Source organism: Macrotis lagotis, chromosome 5 (genome assembly GCF_037893015.1).
Source record: "Macrotis lagotis isolate mMagLag1 chromosome 5, bilby.v1.9.chrom.fasta, whole genome shotgun sequence".
Taxonomy (NCBI): Eukaryota; Metazoa; Chordata; class Mammalia; order Peramelemorphia; family Peramelidae; genus Macrotis; species Macrotis lagotis.
Window position 1 is genome coordinate 258,013,140 of NC_133662.1, and position 13,825 is coordinate 258,026,964.

Sequence of the window (13,825 nt, forward strand, 5' to 3'; positions counted from 1 at the left end):
CTCCTCACTCTCCCTGCCTTGGTTTCCCCATCTGTAAAACCTCTCCTTTCCGCCTGGATGGTGATGGTGACCTCATCCAAAGCACGGGCCTGCTCCGCTCTCCCCTATTGGGAATGGGGGTGCTGCCCCCTGGTGGTCCCAGCTTGTGCTCGCAGTGGCACTAAGCCCAAATCGCTCCGCGCATCTGTCACCATCAGCAGGGCTCCCACTTCTCTTTTGGGTTCTTGCAGCTGTCGTGAGACATTGGTGTGGTTATGATTCTCATGTTACAGTTGGGGGGAAGGGGGCCCTGGCTTGCCTAAGAGATCCGCCCCAGCCCCTCACTTCTAAGTATCTGAGGCTGGATTGGAACCTAGCTCATCCTGGCCCCATGCCTAACCTTCTGGGCCACCCTTCTTGCCCTAATGTCAGAATGACAGAGAACCCCTCCCCCCAGGAGGGGTCTGACCTTTACAGAGGCACTCCAGCCTACAAAGGGGAGGTCCAGTGGGACCTCGCCCCCCAGCGGGTGTTCTGGTCCAGGGGCTCCTGCTGCCAGGCAGATGGCTGTGCCCAGGCTCCTTTGGGGGACAGATCTTCATGATGATAGCATCATCCCCAGGAGAACCAGGAGACACAGGCAGGAGTCCCCAACCTTCATCCACTCCCTGCATGGGGCTGAGAATGGGGAGACATGAAATACTCTGTATATCTGTCCGTGCCAGCAAAGAGGCCCTTTGGGTCTTTAGCAGCTTATGAAATGAATTCATGTCCATAAAATAACTTGCAGACCTACAAAGGTTAGCCATGTATGATTATGATTATGAACATTATGATTGTGATTATGCTCATGATTATGAACAAATTTGAATTTTTTAAAGGATGTAATTTGCCTTGGTTTCCAGATCATTTCAGAGAGAACCAAGCCCAGGATGCATGAATTCCAGTCCGAGGTGTTTATGATCATTGGAGGCTGCACAAAAGATGAGAAATTTGTGGCTGAAGTGACCTGCCTGGACCCACTGAGGCGCAGCCGTCTGGAAGTAGCCAAGCTCCCAATTACTGAACAGGAAGCAGAGAGTGAGAATAAAAAATGGGTGGAGTTTGCCTGTGTGACCTTAAAAAATGAAGTCTATATATCAGGTAGGAGGCCTCTGTTCAGATGGTGGTCCTTGGGTTTGTTTCCTGGCAGAGATGCTGGAGTGACTGGGAGGGGTCCTTGTCCAGTGAATAAGGCAAACCAAAGTTAGGTGACTTGCCCAGGGTCTCACAGCTAATAAGTTTCTGAAGTTGGATTTGAACTAAGGTCTTCCTGTCTCTGGTTCTCCTAGCCACTGCCACCACTTAGCTACCTTGAATTGGGGGGGAATGGAGTCAGTCATCCAAGCCCACCTACCACTGGGATAGACCCCCTTCCAGATCCAAAGCCATGATCCTTCCTTCATATGTACCAGAGAAAGGCTGACAAGACCACCAGATGCCAGACTCTTTTGGTGGAGAAGGGAAAGTATGGGGGGGGTCTTACTGGGTAATTTGGGACCCTTTGGACAGATTTCAGGGAATCCATGAACATAAATGGAAAAAATGTCCTTATTTTCACTAACTTTTGGTTTCCTTTATGATCCTATGCAATTTTGTAATATTTCATTTTGTGTATTTAAAGATGTGATTTTGGGAGGAGTCCACAAGCTGACTGCCCAAAGATTCCAGGGCCCCAAAAAAGTTAGGGAGCCCTACTCTAGGCTATAAAACACAGGCAGGCACTAGAGTCTACATTATCAGCCACATTGTTCTCTAGCTATTCCTGCTTCAGAAATGTGGTTCAAGTCATTGTCATTGGGCTACAGACAAGGTAGAGCAGTCCCTACCCTCATGGATCTTACACTCTGCTGCCAGGGGTCCTGTTGGCTCAGGTAGGAGAGGAGGTAGTTTAGTATGGTCAAAATCATTTAAGAACTTCCTCTATGCTAGACACAGTGGAAAGGACTCTGGAGTTGGAGACCATGAGTTCAAATCTTACCTTTGATGTTTATTCCTGGGTGACCCCGGACAAGGCATTTCATAATCCTAAGTCTCAGTGTCTCATCAATAAAATGGAGTGGAGGCAGTGGGGAGAAGGAAGGCCCAACCAGTCCCTTTTCCAAGGCAGGGCCCTTCCAACACCGGATCTATCAGCTCATGAGATACAGTGCCTCAAAAACAGAGCCATGTGTTTTATAGTTTTAAAAAATCTTACTCCCGCCACTGGTCCAAAATTCTCATTGATTTGACCCAGACTTTAAAGCTTTCTCATCCAACAACCCATGTCTTATTTCTACTCTAGGTGGTAAGGAAACACAACAGGATGTCTGGAAATACAATTCTTCCATCAACAAGTGGATCCAGATTGAGTATTTAAATATCGGTCGATGGAGACACAAGATGGCGGTTCTGGGTGGCAAAGTCTACGTCATTGGTGGCTTTGATGGTCTACAGAGAATTAATAATGTGGAAACATATGACCCTTTTCATAACTGCTGGTCAGAGGTAGGGTCTAGATGGTTGTTTCTCTGCCATATTTTTAAAATCCTATGTATTAAAACAAAGTTTTGAAATGTTTTTGTTCAATCTCCACCTTTGCCCTTCCTATTTTGGGATATTTGCTTTTTTGGCTAGATGTGACTGTCCCTTCAGGATGTAGTGATAGCGACACACTAAGGGAAATCTTTCAGATGCCAACAGAGAGACAATGGCTTCAACAAGATGATGGAAGTTCTCTTTCAGAGCAACATCATGGGCATGTCCACCAGGCATCCTCCCATCCTCTGTCTTCTTTTGTGTGTCAACTGGTATATTTGTACCTGGAATAGTATGAAACAATGTGGTATAGTAATTAGAGGGCCAGGCTCTCACAAATGCCTTCAGAAATTTAGGTAAAATTTAGAGTTGGGATTTTGTCCCAAGTCCAGCAAAATTTTACCTACCAATCTGTTAAACTTCTTGGGGCCTCAGCTTCCTCATATATAACACGAGGGGGAATGTGTAGGCCAGACAGCCTCTGAGGGTTTTTGTAGTTTTGTTCCCATGACCTTAGGTTATGTGAATGATTAATTGTTAATGAGTAAATAAGGGATAGTTTTACAGATGAGGAAACAGGCTACATTAGAGGACTTGCCCAAGGTCACACAACCAATAAATTCTTGAAATTCTGGGAGTCAATACCCAAGACCATATTTTTTAAAAAGTCATCACATATAAGAATTCATGGCAATACCACAATGTCAATACATTCTCTCCCCCACCCTACTCAATAATTTAGGCCTTGACTTTCCATCCAAGCTACCTCAGAAGTCTGAGCAGAGTCAATGATTCATCAGACTGAGGTTGGGAAACCATTCCCAGGTGAGAACAAAGAAAAATTGTTCTGGTTCTCTTGGGCTAGGGTGTGTCTGTCAGTCAGCTGCTGGTAGACCCACCCTACAGCAAGCTATGGAGATCCAGGAAGAAAGGGAACAGGTGGAAGCAGTGGGGACAGCAGAAAGAACACTGCTCTGGAGTCCAAGGGCTTAGGTTCAAATCCCACTTAAGACACTATGTGACCATGGGAAGACACCTAACTTCTTACCTTCTGTGGGCCTCGGTTTCTTCCTCTGTAAAATAATGGTCTCAATGACATTGAATTCTTCTTGGAATCTAGGTGGATGATCCTGTGATCTCTTTGGGCCCGAGTTTCCTCCTCTGCATGCTCCACAGTCACAAAGAGATGCTGGTAGTCTTATTTGAAGAGATAGGGCAGGGGTGGCTAGGTGGCGCAGTGGATAGAGCACTGGCCTTGGAGTCAGGAGGACCTGAATTCAAATCTTTGCCTAGCTGTGTGACCTTGGGCAAGTCACTAAAACCCATTGCCTAAAATTAAAAAAAAAGACTTTTGAAGAGATGGGGCCTCTGGAAGGTTTCTAGATTTAGAACTGAGAAGGACATTAAGGCTATCTAATCCCACTTCTTCATGGAACAGATAGTAAAATTGAGATCTTGGGTGGTTGGATCACTTGCCTGAGTGCATCGATATCAAATGACAGACCTAAGGTCCAAATTTAGACCCTCTGACTCTGAGGCTGACCATCTCTCCACTGCCTCACACTCTCTCTGATGTATTCAGGTGAAAGAGTAGGGATTGGGGATTGGGGCACAGGACTGATTCTGGACCCTTTGGTACTGATAGAATTGTCTTGCTTCCTCTCCTGGGGTCTAGGCAGCTCCTCTCCTGATCCATGTGAGCTCCTTTGCCGCTGCCAGCCATAAGAAGAAGCTGTATGTGATTGGGGGAGGACCCAATGGGAAACTGGCAACGGACAAGACTCAGTGTTACGACGCTTCATCCAACAAGTGGTGCTTGAAGTCATCCATGCCAGTTGAGGCCAAATGCATCAATGCTGTCAGCTTCCGGGACCACATCTATGTGGTTGGTGAGTGGGTTGTCAGGGAACTATTACGACACTGGTAGACTATGAGGATCAGAAATCTCAAGGGAACCCTGGACACCATCTTGTCCAGTTCCCTCATTCCAATGGTGAGAAAACTGAGGCCCAAGGTGAAGTGACTTGCCTAAAGTTATCCAGATAGCAAGCATTCTAGATAGGATTTGAACCCAGGTCTTCTGACTTTGGAGTTCATAGTCTTTTTTTAACCTATCGCACTGACCACAAGGAAGTCATAGTGTGCTAGACCTGGATCTGGAAGAAACTTAAGAGGCCATTGGTCGACTCCAACCTGCTCATTTTATTCAGTCTACTTTAGTTAAAAATAATAGTCCATACCTCCCTCCCTGCATACTACGATTTATAAAATACTTTAATACATCCAAACAACCACCAGGGTGTTCTCAGGTCTATCCATCTTGCCCTAATCTCTCTGCTGACCTCCAGTCATCTCCACCTGGATTTCCAGCGGACATCTTAAACTCAGTTAATGATATTTAAATTTCTTTCTTTTTGTTTTTCCTATAAATTTTGATGAATCAAAAGTCTGTTTTCTGTCACATTAACCTCACCTGACCAGAAGCTGTTCCATAGGATGTGAAAATTTACTTAAAACCTTAAATAATCCTTAGATAACAAGCCAGAGGAAGAATCTCAACTGTCCCTGATGCCTTGGCAACATGGAAATCTTCCTCCTCAATTAGCTTATTTGTGAACCCTCTAAGTGTAATTTAATCTGCAATCTAACTTAGGTCATTTGATGAAATTTGTTTCCTTACAGGATATAGGAGATGATGACTCTTTTTAGTTTGTTCAGTTTTCATGACATTGAAGGAAGTATAGCATTATGAATCTACCTTTTCTTGAATTTTTATGACCTAAGAAGGAACATTCAAAATTACAATATTTAAATGAATTTTTTCTATCACCGATGTAATTCTGCCTGTAAAAAGGCTTATTAGAATCCTAATGATTGTTTAGGTTTTCTCTGAGGCCTGAATCCAGGCTTGAGCATAATAATAAAACTTAGATTTTTATCTCTTTAACTTTCAGTGTGGTAAATATATTTTAGCAGCAAAATCCCTACCACATGAACGAAGAGAAGAGATATTTTTTCCATGGCATGTAATATGTATAAAACAGAACTTATTATCTTTCCCTCTGGATCCTCCCTTCCTCCCTTCCTTATTACTGTAGAGGGTAACACCTGGTCTCTTGGGCTCACAACTTGGGGGTTGTTCTGGCCTTCTCACTACTCTCATCCCCCCCTATGCCCAGGCCTGCCCATTCTAGCTTTCCAGTATCTCCTACATATACCCGCTTCTCTCCTCTGACATTGCCACCACTTACTCACTCATTCACTTATTTATTCAGTGTTTCCTACCCTCCAGACACTGATAAATGAAGGCTTTCATCATCCGAGTTCTAGACTATTGGCAGGGGGGGATTCTCCCTACCTCTACTCTCCCAGTCTCTCTCTCTCTCTCTCTCTCTCTCTCTCTCTCTCTCTCTCACACTCTCATACACATACACACACACACACACACACACACACACACACACACACACACACACACAGGTCATTTGGATATTTATAACATCATTTGAGGGTTTAGGATGAGATAAATTTGAAAAGATTTTTCATTGCCTGGAATGGACCTCTTAGAATACCTATCTGCCTTACTTAAACTGCCAGTATACCTTTTGGACCCTGGGCCTTATCATACACTCTGCCTTTATTCCCATAGACCTTCCAGGCCTTTCTACTTCCCCTGCTGCTGAACCCTCCTCCCCTCCCCCTTCTTTTCTTCTATCCTTCCTCCCTCCCTTCCTCCCTTCCTCCCTCCCCTCCTCCCTTCCTCCCTCCCTCCCTTCCTCCCTCCCTTTCCTCCTTCCTTCCTTCCTTCCTTCCTTCCTTCCTTCCTTCCTTCCTTCCTTCCTTCCTTCCTTCCATGGCTCAGCTTTGGCACTAGTTCCCCTAGACCATCCTCAACAATCTCACCTCTCCTCTTTCTCAAATTTTCTTGGGTTTACTTTTCTTCATAAATGTTCTATATACATATATGTGTGTCCACACAAATGTCTGTGTATTCACACACCTATGGTATGTTCTGTCTCAACCATCATGGGAACCCTTTCTGACTCTGGGTTTCATCTCTGTTCTCTGTGCTTCCCACCCCATCACTGACCCAGAAATAAACCCTAGTTGTTCACCACCCCCCCACCCCTGCTTCAGATGGAAGTTGGGGGAGGACAGGGGCTAGTTTCCTTTGTTGTCTTTATGCCTCTAGTGCCCAACACTGTAGAGGTTTAATCAATGGTTTCTGTTCAATGGATCTGGACGATGGGCAGGCTGATTGAAGGGCTTGGCCAACCAGCTCTTCTCCTCTTTCGCAGGAGGCGCCATGAAAGCCTTGTACTCCTACAGCCCTCTGGAGGACAGCTGGTGCCTGGTGACCCAGTTCAGCCAGGAGCGGGCCAGCTGCGGGATCTCCCCTTGCAACAACAGACTGTACATCACTGGGGGGCGAGATGAGAAGAACGAGGTCATTGCCACCGTGCTCTGCTGGGACACAGAGACCCAGAAACTGACGGAGGAGTGTGTCCTGCCACGGGGAGTCTCCCACCATGGCAGCGTGACCATCAGGAAGTCCTACACCCACATCAGGCGGATTGTCCCTGGTGCTGTCTCTGTGTGATGGGCAGAGAGTGAGGAGAGGCAGGGATGGGGAGGTGTACAGCAATATTTCATATTTAAATGGTGTTTTAAGGTTTACAAAGCCTTGCCTCACATTAACCCTGTGGGGAAGGCCCTGCCAGAATCATTATCCACATTTAATGGATGCAAAATGAGAAGCAAAATGAGCCAAGGCCTCCAGTTCTCTTAGGAAATGGGATGGTGATCCACTTTCTTTAGGGGCAGGCCTGGGTCGGAGTTCAAGTTTCTTCCTTGGAAGCAGTGCCATTGGAACCTCTCCTGGATGCCATCATTAGCCAAGACCTTCAAAGTCATTGGTGTCTTTGGTTAGTAAATGCTTCAGCTCATTTTTGGCAAAAAAAGATGAAAAAATCCAAAAGGAAGTTTTGGGGAAGAACAGCCTTTATCACAAGACTTTCAACACATTTAAGATCTTTAGTTCTCCCACCTCCTTTTGAGAAATTTCAAGCCAAAAATCTTTTTTCATTGGTGTGTTTATGGTGTGTGTTTTTTTTAACTGTATAAAGGTGTGGGGTTTTATTTTGTTTTGTTTTGCAAGTGTGACTTATTTATCGAACTTGGCACAGATTCAGTGCCAAGATGTCATTATGATATTTGTAAATGGGAGACCCTCCTAGACTGTCAAGACAACTCAGAAGAGGTCTATATGTGTTTGTTTGAATTATTCCTGTTGTCAAGAAAACAATCTGCTTTCTTTCCTGTTGGGCTTTTATGACATACCCCATGTCTTAATCATGAAAGGAAAGAAACTTTGGTTTTATTTCTGTTTTGAAACCAAACACAGTCATTGGGGATGGAGCTGGCCTCCAGGCCCCCAGGCAGGCAAGGCCTAACCAAGATACACTACCTGGTCTCTTTCATCTTGGTGGTGGTTGTGAAAAGGGTTGGGACTTAACTACCTGTCTGCTGGGAAAGGTCAAAAATATGCCTGGTATTTTCTTCCCAATCACAAACCCATCTTTCTCATCTTTACATCATCATCATCATCATCTCAACTCAACTCTACTGGGGAACATTTGCCCCCAAACTGCCGTCTCTTTATCCTGTTGGTCTATAGGACTATGGCATGTCATTGAAATCAAAGAAGCATTAAATATCTACTCTGGGCTAGATGATGGGTGGTTGTTGTTTGTCCTTATTCTCAAAGGGGACCGTGACCTCAGGCAAGAGTTGCCATGACATGAGTGTGAATTGGATTTAAGTGAAAGAGGACTGTGAAAAGTCACCAGCCTCACTCTCCTCTAGAGTCCATCTGGTTCCAATGGCCAGAGATGGCTGAACATGGCCCCAGATGCAGTGGGAGACTTTGGCCTTTTTAAGCTAAGGTCTTTAACAGGGTCTCAGTTTGATTGGAAACTGTTAATCTGTCGACTGTCAAACTATCAATTCCATTCCATGATTAAGGCAGGTAAGAAAAGAAACGAAGAATGACCTCTTTTTTGTAGTAAAAAAAAAAAATCAATCTAGTCCCAAAATGAAAGCAGTCTTTTCCCTGGGGAGTTTACGTTCTACTGGGGATGGGGAGGAGGGTGGGAAAGGGACATTTTAACAACTAGGAGGCTGGGGACAGTTGGGGAGAGGTAAAAAGTGACAGGTTCTGAAGTTTCCTACATGTGGGTGTGAGAGCACAGCATCCTAAATTTAGAGCTGGGAGGGATCTTGAGACTGCCACTCTACAGGTGAACAAACGTGAAACAGAGGCAGTAGAGTAGACCAATGCATTGGGTGTCAGGAGGACTCCAATTCTGTGCCTCAGTTTTCTCATCTGGAAAATAGAGCAATGATTTGACTCAATGGCATTTCAGGACCTTCAGCTCATGATGACCTCAAGAACTGAGGCATAGAAAAGGTAAGCAATTTGCCAAAGTTATACAAATGGAAGAGGGATGATTTGAACCCAGGTCTTCTGACTCCAGACCAGCAATCTTTCCACAGTACCATGCTGCCTCTCAAGAAGACCCTTTTAGGCAGGTAAACCACCCTAGTTGAAGTCGCACGATACCCTGAGAAAAGAGACAGGAAAGAGCTTGGGCCTGACCACCACCACCACCTTGACAACCATCTCCTTTCTGAACCTGGTAAAGATAGCCCAGGAGCCCCAGTCCCAGAGACTTGGGAATCACAATGCTTCCAGCCCACTGCTCTTAGCCACCATCTTGAGAAGATAGGACCTGGTAATTGCTCTTGGAGATACTACATCCACAGCTACTGAAGCAGCCCAAAAGAAAATTCTTGTTCCCAAAGGCCTTGGCACTATCAAATAGCTCAACATCAGAGTCTGCTGTGATTTTTTTGGTGAAAAGGGCATTCAGCAAGAAGCATGACTATCTGTTTTGCTGCTCCATCCTAAGGACCATGGAACCTTCCCACTTGATTTACAGGCAATCTTTTCCTATGAGTTGTCTTCCTCCATTAGAAAGTGAGCTCCTCGAGAGTAGGGACTGTCTTCCCTTCAGTCTGTATCCCATTAGGATGGTGTTTAATAAATGCTTTACTCATCGATTCATTCATTCTGGACCTGGGCCAAGGCATGGAAGCAGGAGAATTCTTCAATTTCTACTTCTGCTACAACCTTGAGAAAATTCACTTTTAGAAAATTTGATAAATTGTCATTCATTTTTGGCAGTTCACTAATGACTTCCAAAATTGGGTACAAATCCCACATCCTTCCTTGTTATATTTTGGGATCAACAAGCCTCTAGAATCAAGGCCTGAAATGGCTTCCTTGAAGATAATTCCTTTTAATCATCTGACTATACAGCATTCTGGGTCATTGGGGGTCTTCAAAGTCTGTGTGTCTTGCCTCAGTTTTTCAAGGACAATGAATAATTTCAAAGAACTTTGCTCATCTCAAGATTTTTCATCATATTTAGGATACAACTTGATTCAGAAAATAATGTATCTTATTTTATTCTATCTCTTTTTTATAGCGTGGTCACTACATCTGATATGGTTTTTGTTATTTTTTTTGATAAGTGAAATTTCATCTTATTTATAGATCTAAATGGAGCAGCAGGAGCATTGCAAGGCTTTGATGGTGATGGCTGCCCATAGACTTCTTTCCAAGTTCTGTAGGTTTCCTAATATGATATGACTAGAAGAAGGTATTGTTGAGAGAAAAGGAAGATAAATTAATGAATAAAGAAGAAATTTTATTCTGTTAATGCTTTGAGTGTTAAAGAAAACCTCTTAACTTAAGGAAGACTCTCTGCCTTAGGAACAGGTATTATAATATACAGTCTGTGTTTCTGATATGAGTAGAGAGAGCTATAAAACTCATACATATTTGTGGAAAATTTAAAAACAACATTTGTGAACATTACTGATGATTTATTTGGATTTAATTTTTAACTTTGACATCATTCATTTATTTAAATTTTTTTAGGTTTTTGCAAGGCAAATGGGGTTAAGTGGCTTGCCCAAGGCCACACAGCTAGGTAATTATTAAGTGTCTGAGACCAGATTTGAACCCAGGTACTCCTGACTCCAGGGCCAGTGCTTTATTCACTGTGCCACCTAGCCATCCCAACATCATTTATTTTTACATCACTTACATTCTCCCTCTTCACCTCCCCCATATTTTTCTTTCCTCTTCATTCCTAGAAGAATAAAATTTAGAAAAAACTATTTCAGTGAAATGAACGCCTCATCCAGACACAGTATTTTATGTAGTATTCCATACCCATAGTCCCCCACCTCCACAAAGAAGGGAGGGGGATGAAATTTCATTTGTCTTCTTTGGGCCAAGCTTGCTTATGATGATCCTATGGATGATTCTATATGGTTCTTTGTTGTAGGCATTGTGTTTATTGTTTTCCTGGTTCTGCTTACTTCAAATAAGTCTTCCCTTACTTCTCTGTGTTTATCATCATTCTTTATGGTCCAGTCATGTTCCATTACATTTCATAACACAACTTGTTTAATCATCCCCCAATTGAAGGCTACCAACTTTGTTTTCTTTGTTGTCACAAAGACTGCTGCAATAAATCTTTTGGTGTGCAGGGTATCTTGGTGCAATTTTCACCTATGAAAGCTTAAAAATTTTTAGTTGTTAAAACTGAAAATCACACTAAGCCTTTTGGGACACGGTTGGTATGGGACCTTTATTGATTAGGCTGGATGCTAGGAAGAGAAAGGAGATAATAATCAATCACTTATCTACTATTTATCAAGCACCTACTTGTGCCAGGTTATTCTGTATCATAGGTCTAGAAAGACAAAGACCTAAACAGTCCCAACTGTTAAGGAGATTACATTCTAATGAGGGAGAAGCAATTATTAAGTGTGTATTATGGACTAGAATTGGTTAAGTGTTCGAGGTTATAGATAGAAATGCAGCCATGGAGCTCACATTCCACCGGGGGGCAGCACATCTAGTTGAACTCATTTGTTCTGTTCCGTATGGAAAGACCAGAAAATCACTTAGGCGAGGGAAGGGGCAAGGTGGAAGTCAAGGCTCCAAGCACCTTGGGCAGTCATGGCAGGGCTGATGAAGAGAAGAGTGGGGCCAGGGGGCCATGTGGGATGGGGCCCAGGGAATATATCCAGAAAAGGAAGTATGTGAAGATCAGTGGGAACTAGAGAAAGGTTTGCCAGTGGCGGTAGGGAGCAATGGTTCATCTCTGGGTAACAGGTAACTAGGCAGCTAGATGGTGGGGAAGAGGAAGGTCCCCTGCATCCCCAACCTGGCTAGGGATGACAGTTGCTCCTGGTCCTCAAAGAGAAGTACAAATAACTCAAGGCAATCTCATATAAGGTGGTTAGGAAGGGAGGATGCTAAGTATTGTATGAACAGGAAAGGCTTCCTACAGAATGAGGCAGCTTGGCTGAGTCTAGAAGGAAGGAGACTCCATGAGACAGGAGAGGAGGAACAGCCAGGACAAAGGCAGGGAGACTTAGAGAGGACCTTCTAGCAGAAGGAATGGAGGAAAAATATACAACTAGTGATCACTAAAGCTGAAATGAGTGCTTAGGATGAATATGATCAGCTCGAGAAAGGAAACATTTCTGGTTGAAATTTTAAGCTAAGGTCTTTAATAGGTCTTAGTTAAATAATGATATACTACTTTGAGAAAGGGAAGGGTGCTGGCAACTTAAGGGGCTATTTCTGGAAGAGTGATTAGTGAAGGTTTCACAGAAAATATGGTCCCAACCCTGGGGCTTTGAAAGAGAAACAGGATGTTTGAGAATAAGTGTGAAACATCACATATCCTCTTGCAATGTTGAATGTGTTGGCGCATTGAATATTTTTGTTGAAAAGTTTTCATATTCATTATTTGGGGGGGGGTTGAGACTAGCATTCCTTATTTTGCCCTTTACCCCTTCCTAAGTAGCCTGGTGGTCCTCTGCTCCTGGGACCTCACCCCATTAGAATGTAAGCTTCTTGAGGGTAAGAACTTGGACTCCAACAACCCTGTGAGGTAGGTCCTATTATTGTTGTGTCTATTTACAAATGAAGAAGCTGGGGCTGAGAAAGGTTAAGTGACTTTCCTAAGACTGCCTAGCTTATAAATATTTGATGCTGGATTTGAACTCAGATCTTGGAAAAAATACGTAAGTTGAACAGAACGATATGTTCAATTGGAGGAAGGATTTAAGGTTTCACTGAAAATATGGTCCCCAAACTGGGTTCCCAAATTCAGTAATCCATCCATTCCACCAACTAGCCATCTCCGGGACTTCAGGGAGTCCAGATGAAGGCCAGGAAATGCAGTCCAAAATGCTGCTCATTTACAGTCAGAAGTCCATTCATTTTGTGTCCCTTTGAGGACTGCTGTCAGAGGCTCCTGATTCTTGGATCATTTCTCTCTCTCAGCCTGGAGAATTTCATGGGGGAAAAAAGCAACATTGATTACATACCTAAAAGGTATGGCCTCCACAGGGAGGGGCTCAGGATACAAATTCAAAAGTGAGATCATCTCAGCTCTGGGAGTTTACATTTTACAGGGGAGGAGGGAGAAAGGGTCATTTATTATTCTATTTTATTAATATCATATTTGTTACTGGGAAATAGATTATGTTCACAGCTCTTGTTTGTCCTTGGTTTTTGAAGAAGACTGTGACATCAGGAAGGTGATGCCATGACAAACACAGATTGGATTGGAGTGAGGGGGCTGTGCTAAGTCCCCAGCCTTATTTTTTCTTCCAGAATCATCTGGGTCCAGTGGCCAGATATGGATCAGGATGACTCAGATGACCCTGGATGAAGTGGTGGACCTTGGCCTTTATAAGCCAAGGCCTTTTACAGGTGACAACGAAGTAAAGACACAGTACTTGAGGAAGGGGAGAGTTTTGGTGACTCAAAGGGGTAGGGGTCTCAGAAGGACCATTTCTGTTTCTGGTGAATTATTTTGACCCCATTAGGTTAAAATTGCCTCTCACTGGACAAGGGCTTAGACTCAAGCAAACCTCTGGGGGGTTCAGAAAAGGCACTGCTGCTTCTATGTGATTCTTTGGGGGGGAGTTGTCTTCCCAATGTGGGCATTTTATTTGTGTTTTATTAGGACACTGATCCAAAAGTCAGCAGCTGGGAGACCATGAGTGGTTCCACTGTTCTGTGTTCTAACTGAGCTCCCTTGATCATCTCCTGAATCATGGCTTTCTTTGGTCCATGGCTTTCTTGGTTTCCAAAGAACAAGAGGTTAATTTACTAGAAAGAGAGTCTCTGATG

General features: G+C 43.7%; 1 protein-coding gene across 8 annotated transcripts in view; it reads left to right on the top strand.

Annotated features, from left to right (window-relative positions):
* Nucleotides 1-8,267, top strand: part of KLHL6 (kelch like family member 6) — a 94,929-nt gene extending 86,662 nt beyond the window's left edge. For all 8 annotated transcript variants that reach the window (XM_074189499.1, XM_074189500.1, XM_074189498.1 and 5 more), the window contains 4 exons: nucleotides 885-1,122; nucleotides 2,303-2,505; nucleotides 4,211-4,424; nucleotides 6,834-8,267. In XM_074189499.1, the coding sequence (XP_074045600.1) occupies nucleotides 885-1,122; nucleotides 2,303-2,505; nucleotides 4,211-4,424; nucleotides 6,834-7,135 (957 nt within the window). In that variant the 3' untranslated portion in view covers nucleotides 7,136-8,267. The remainder of the gene's footprint in view (nucleotides 1-884; nucleotides 1,123-2,302; nucleotides 2,506-4,210; nucleotides 4,425-6,833) is intronic.
* The last annotated feature ends 5,558 nt before the right edge of the window (nucleotides 8,268-13,825 follow it).